This window comes from Salvelinus sp. IW2-2015, unplaced genomic scaffold, assembly GCF_002910315.2.
Source record: "Salvelinus sp. IW2-2015 unplaced genomic scaffold, ASM291031v2 Un_scaffold1056, whole genome shotgun sequence".
Taxonomy (NCBI): Eukaryota; Metazoa; Chordata; class Actinopteri; order Salmoniformes; family Salmonidae; genus Salvelinus; species Salvelinus sp. IW2-2015.
The window spans coordinates 263,466-270,112 of NW_019942709.1; the positions used below are offsets into that span (position 1 = coordinate 263,466).

At 44.0% G+C, this 6,647-nt stretch overlaps 1 protein-coding gene and 1 long non-coding RNA gene across 2 annotated transcripts in view; one reads left to right on the forward strand and one right to left on the reverse strand.

Moving 5' to 3' along the window:
* Nucleotides 1-214: 214 nt before the first annotated feature.
* On the reverse strand, nucleotides 215-2,799 carry LOC112069595 (uncharacterized). Its single transcript, XR_002893766.2, has 3 exons — nucleotides 2,698-2,799; nucleotides 380-421; nucleotides 215-294 (listed from the first exon to the last, which is right to left on the reverse strand). It is a non-coding gene; the product is annotated as an uncharacterized lncRNA (long non-coding RNA).
* A 1,926-nt stretch (nucleotides 2,800-4,725) lies between these two features.
* farp2 (FERM, RhoGEF and pleckstrin domain protein 2) overlaps nucleotides 4,726-6,647 on the forward strand; it is a 61,796-nt gene continuing 59,874 nt past the window's right edge. Inside the window, 4 exon segments of the mRNA XM_024136936.2 lie at nucleotides 4,726-4,777; nucleotides 4,863-4,941; nucleotides 5,631-5,728; nucleotides 6,031-6,145. Coding sequence (XP_023992704.2) covers nucleotides 4,868-4,941; nucleotides 5,631-5,728; nucleotides 6,031-6,145 — 287 coding nt within the window. The 5' untranslated portion in view covers nucleotides 4,726-4,777; nucleotides 4,863-4,867.

Here is a 6,647-nt window from a genome sequence, read left to right on the forward strand (position 1 = left end):
GACTGACAATTAAAACGTATGACAGCTGTCCTGTTCATGTTTATTGCGACTACGGCACAAGGATGTGTATCAAATCCTACCCTATTCCCTATATAGTGCACTACTTTTGACCCAAATGGCACCCCTATTCCCTATATAGTGCACTACTTTTACCACAAGTAGTACACTAAATAAAAAGTGACATTTGAGACGCAGAGAGAGTAGGGACAATCAAACCTAGTGTACTCTTCCTGCAGCTGACCAGGTCAGGGGGAAAGAACTTCACTGACAGCCTGAAGAGGGTGTTCATGGGTCCTGAAACAAACAAACAGACGTTAAATACACCTCACAATAAGTCCAGTTCTTTGTGTTAGAAATGCTCCATGCTGTGTGAACTTACTCTTCACTTGTTTCACTACGAGCTTTGTGGTTCCAACCAAACCTGAAAAAAAAAAAAAAAGTTTAAAATTACGATGAGCCTTAAATATCATTAAAAAGGAATGCTTTACAGCTTAGGAAATATAGTCCTTCCTCTCTGCTCTGTTTGTGGCCGATGGGTCCAAGAGAAAGTACTGTCCAACAGTCATAATTCAGCGTGATGGCACCACACTATGTAGGCTGCCTTGGCGACAGTGGTGGACGGGGCGAGTGACAGTTAAGGGCGGGATATTTGAGGGTTGGCTCCATAGCCACATTGCGGAGCCCTGCTCTCCCCCCCCCTCCACCTCTCTCCCTCATCACATCTGGGCCTGATGGAGAGATGAAACCACCTTCTCTTCCTACACAGTTCACACCTCTATAGCAGCCCTCAGCTCCTCTCATATAAAGGACACAGGACAGCAGGAGTCCAGTGTCGTTAAGACAACGGCCACCCGGGATAACCTTTGACCTTATGAAGAAAGGACATCAGCAACATATAAAAGCATTCCAGTTGAAAAGATCACTTTAAATGGTGGAGCTAAACCAGGGATGGGCAACTGGCAGCCCCCTTTTTGTGTGTACGCGCACACACACAAACCGTCGGGGTCTCAACTTATTGTTGAGAGTTAGAATAGTAGAACGTACAATTTAAAATAAAATGTGGTTGTGCATCACCAGTTTTTCTCGTTATGTCACTGAAGTCACTTAACTAGCCCATCCGCACATTTTTTTTTGATTGGTAAATGAGTCTAGCGGCCAGCTACTAAACTTGTAGTAATCATCTCAAATTACCAACCAGGGTGGGGCCCGTTGCAAACAGTTGCCTCCACCCTATAGCAAAATGTGTAAAATTGCAAGAAATTACTTTAAAACTTAAATTGTTCTCTTCACGGTCACGAGGCGGGGGCCGTTAAATGTTTTTGCTCACGGGGGGTGGTATGGATGCGGGTACGTAGACCCACGAGCCACTACAGCCATTCATGATGATCTTGTGCCCCCATCCCCATCAAAGTTGCCCATCCCTGTCTAAACTATGGTGTATCCATCTCTACGTTTCCTGTTTCACAGAACATCTTCGTCCTGTGTTATCGATTCAGATTGAGTGCACTTCTCAAATGCTATGGTCTCATGACAATACTCCTTTCACAAATCTGACAGCAGGTCAGAAAAGGTGTGTAAAGGGTGATAAGGTTTTTTTTATTTTTATTAAGAAGTTGGCTTTTAGATTTCCTTAACTTGATCCGACTGAACCGCCACCTCCCCTGGACAGACCACAGAGTGTCCAGTGAACCTCCAGGCATCTGACAACGTCCCTTAGTCTGTCTCTTTGAACAAGCCATCCTAACGTCTCCCATGTGTCCGAGATTCCTTTTTATACATCTAACGGTCTCCCATGTGTCCAGATTCCTTTTTATACATCTAACGGTCTCCCATGTGTCCGAGATTCCTTTTATACATCTAACGGTCTCCCATGTGTCCGAGATTCCTTATTACAGGTTTTTTTATACACCACATCCGTCCATTTTTATGTACAGTACCAGTCAAAGGTTTGGACACACCTACTCATTCAAGGGTTTTCTTTATTTTTTACATTGTAGAATAATAGTGAAGACATCAAAACTAGAAATAACACATATGGAATCATTTAGTAACCAAAAACGTTTTAAAATCAAAATATATTATATTATTTGAGATTTTCAAATAGCCACCCTTTTCCATATGACAGCTTTGCACACTCTTGGCATTCTCTTAACCAGCTTCACCGGGAATGCTTATCCAACAGTTTTGAAGGAGTTGCTACATACTAGCACTTGTTGGCTGCTTTTCCTTCACTGCAGTCCGCATCCCAAACCATCTCAATTGAGTTGTCGGTCATCTGATGCAGCACTAAAACTCTCCTTCTTGGTCAAATAGCCCTTACACATCCTGGAGGTGTGTTAGGTCATTGTCCTGATGAAAACAAATGATAGTCCCACTAAGCGCAAACCAGATGGATATCGCTACAAAATGCTGTTGTAGCCATGCTGGTTAAGTGTGCCTTGAATTCTAAATGAATCACGACAGTGTCACCAGCAAAGCACCCGCACACCATCACACCTCCCCATGCGTCACGGTAGGAACCACACATGCGGAGATCATCCGTTCACCAACTCTGCTCTCACAAAGAGCTGAAAAATACCGTCTTTTAAAACTCCAAGGATCCACTAGGACCTTGCCTCTGTAGATAATAATCAAAACGGCTTTCCCAGTGATCTCATTCATCAAGTTCAAGAACAAGTCTATTTAGTGGATACCTACCCAGCTCATCTGCATGTTCTGGAACTCTAGGCCAAAGTAACCTCTCCATTAGGTTGCTCCTCCGGAACACGTCAGAGAGAAGAGTCTGTCCGTCAGCTCTGGACTGCAGGAGACAGAAACGTCACCACTTCTGTGAGAACAAATATTTTATGACATGAACAATGAGACTATCCCTGTCTAGATTTACAGCACCTTGTCTGAACACAAATACTGGTCAATTGTTCACAAGTCAGTGATTAACAAAATAAATACAATGTCTAGTGGCTCTCCAATAACTAACCTGCACTCATAACATAACACACAAGTCAATCAAGGTAATTTAGTCTCAGTCTGAAATGACAACGAGTCATTCAGGTTACATAATGTAATTCACATTTGGATCAGCTTGTTATAAGGCTTTAGAACACACTGAGGTGAGTGTCAGATAGCAGTACCAATGGCCTGGCTGTCAGATAGCCAGTACCAATGGCCTGCTGTCAAGTAGCAGTACCAATGCCTGGTGTCAGATAGCAGTACCAATGGCTGGCTGTCAGATAGCAGTACCAATGGCCTGCTGTAAAGGAATCTCGGACACATGGGAGACCGTTAGATGTATAAAAAGGAATCTCGGACACATGGGAGACCGTTAGATGTATAAAAAGGAATCTCGGACACATGGGAGACCGTTAGGATGGCTTGTTCAAAGAGGACAGAGTCAGGGACGTTGTCAGATGCCTGTGAGGTTCACTGGATCCATCCTGTGGTCTGTCCAGGGGAGGTCGGCGGGTCAGTCGGATCACAGTTAAGGAAATCTAAAAGCCAACTTCTTAATAAAAAAATAAAAAACCTTATCACCCTTTACACACCTTTTCTGACCTGCTGTCAGATTTGTGAAAGGAGTATTGTCATGKAGACCATAGCATTTGAGAAGTGCACTCAATCTGAATCGATAACACCAGGACGAAGATGTTCTGTAGAAACAGGAAACAGTAGAGATGGATACACCATAGTTTAGACCAGGGATGGGCAACTTTGATGGGGATGGGGGCCACAAAGTCATCATGAATGGCTGTAGTGGCTCGTGGGTCTACGTACCCGCATCCATACCACCCCCCGTGAGCAAAAACATTAACGGCCCCCGCCTCGTGACCGTGAAGAGAAACAATTTAAGTTTTAAAGTACATTTCTTGCAATTTTACACATTTTGCTATAGGGTGGAGGCAACTGTTTGCAACGGGCCCCACCCTGGTTGGTAATTTGAGCATGATTACTACAAGTTTAGATAGCTGGCCGCTAGACTCATTTACCAATCTAAAAAAAAATGTGCGGACATGGGCTAGTTAAGTGACTCAGTGACATAACGAGAAAAACTGGTGATGCACAACCACATTTATTTTAAATTGTACGTTCTACTATTCTAACTCTCAACAATAAGTTGAGACCCCGACAGAGTTTGTTTGTGTGTGTGTGCGCGTACACACAAAAAGGGGGCTGCCAGTTGCCCATCCCTGGTTTAGACCTTCCACCATTTCAAAGTGATCTTTCAACTGGAATGCTTTCCTATATGTTGCTGATGTCCTTTCTTCACTAAGGTCAAAGGTTATCCCGGGTGGCCGTTGTCTTAACGACACTGGACTCCTGCTGTCCTGTGTCCTTTATATAGAGAGGAGCTGAGGGCTGCTATAGAGGTGTGAACTGTGTAGGAAGAGAAGGTGGTTTCATCTCTCCATCAGGCCCCAGATGTGATGAGGGGGGGGGGGGGGGGGGGGGGGGGGGAGCAGGGCCTCCGCAATGTGGCTATGGAGCCAACCCTCAAATATCCCCCGCCCCTTAACTGTCACTCGCCCCGTCCACCACTGTCGCCAAGGCAGCCATCTACATAGCTGTGGTGCCATCACGCCTGAATTATGACTGTTGGACAGTACTTTCTCTTGGACCCACTAGGCCACAAAACAGAGCAGAGAGGAAGGACTATATTTCCTAAGCTGTAAAGCATTCCTTTTTAAATGATAATTAAGGCTCATCGTAATTTTAAACTTTTTTTTTTTTTTTTTTCAGGTTTGGTTGGAACCCACAAAGCTCGTAGTGAAACAAGTGAAGAGTAAGTTCACACAGACATGGAGCATTTCTAACAGAACTGGACTGAATGTGAGGTGTAGTTTTTAACTTGTGTTTGTTTGTTTCAGGACCCATGAACACCCTCTTCAGGCTGTCAGTGAAGTTCTTTCCCCCTGACCCTGGTCAGCTGCAGGAAGAGTACACTAGGTTTGATTGTCCCTCACTCTCTCTGCGTCTCAAATGTCACTTTTATTTAGTGTACTACTTGTGGTCAAAAGTAGTGCACTCTAAAGGGAATAGGGTACCATTTGGGTCAAAAGTAGTGCACTATATAGGGAATAGGGTGCCATTTGGGTCAAAAGTAGTGCACTATATAGGGAATAGGGTACCATTTGGGTCAAAAGTAGTGCACTATATAGGGAGTAGGGTACCATTTGGGTCAAAAGTAGTGCACTATATAGGGAATAGGGTGCCATTTGATACACATCCTCTGTGCCGTAGTCGCAATAAACATGAACAGGACAGCTGTCATACGCTTTTAATTGTTCAGTCATTATTTTGAAAAAGCTGATGACACTGCCTCACTGACGAGCTTAACCGGGCATTAGTATTATTATTATAGAGACCGACGACCACATGTACACTATAAACTAAAGTCCTGACTGTGTTTTACACGTGCATTCGGGAAAGTATTCAGACTCCGTCACTATTTAACACTAAAGCACTGTAACTGTTTCACTGAAGTCCTGACTGTTTCCTTCCCAAAGTACCTGCTGGCCCTAGATATGGAAACACAATGTCTCTAGTACACCAGGGTGTATACATCAGTGTAACACACTGGTGTCCATATTGACAAGCAGTGTAAACTAAAACCCTGTGTGTGTGTGTTTCCCCAGGTACCTGTTTTCCCTGCAGATGAAGCGAGACCTGCTAGAGGGCAAGTTGAGCTGTACAGAGAACACAGCCTCCCTGCTGGCCTCACAYCTCCTTCAATGTATGTCTGATGATACAGGCTCTTTTCGTCTAGTGTAGTAGATAAATGATAACGCTTTATTTTGAAGAGTACATACACGTGTACAGTATGTACTGATTTATGAATGTGTTATGAAGTCTGTCCCTAAAGGCTAYCCTTCCAATAAAGTGTTACCAAATAAACAACCATTATAGTTGCATTACATACACATTATATTGACAATGGATACATTTTAATTACCTTTTTTAGTAGCGTTATTAACATGGTGCTATGTTGCTGCATTATAACACTGCCCCCTCCCCCTCCCACTCCTCCAATCACAGCGGAGATAGGGGACTATGACGACGTGGCRGACAGGGACTTCCTGAAGCTGAACAAGCTGCTGCCCAATCAGGAGAGGATACAGGAGAGGATCATGGAACTGCACCACAGACACCTGTGAGTCGCTACGTCCTTCTGTTCTCTCCTCACACCCAGTTAAACTAAGATCACCTCTGTCCTAGCCTGGTCCCCGACCTGTTTTGTACTGTACAACCAACTCCTATGGCTATCTGCATGACAATGATTATAGGAGTTGGCAAGAYGACACAAACAGCCTAGACCCAGATCCAACTCTGTACTGCGTACTCAGTCCGTGTTCATTTCRCTCCTTGCCATTGGCAGTCCGATTTCCACGTTGTACTGACTACAKATATATTTCTTGTCACTTTTTCCAATGTTTTGAGAGGACATGAAGTTTAACTTCAACACTTCACAACATTAATGAATTTCCTCCTTGAAGCAGTAGTTTGAAAACGTCTTCATCTCTCTACGTCATGAGTTACAGGTTTCTTCTAACAGGTACATGCCAGTACTCCCCAGTAACCTCAGCCAGTGTCTTATCCGTCTGTGTCCTAAATGGCACCCTCATCATATCACGTGTTTAGCAGATGTTATAGTG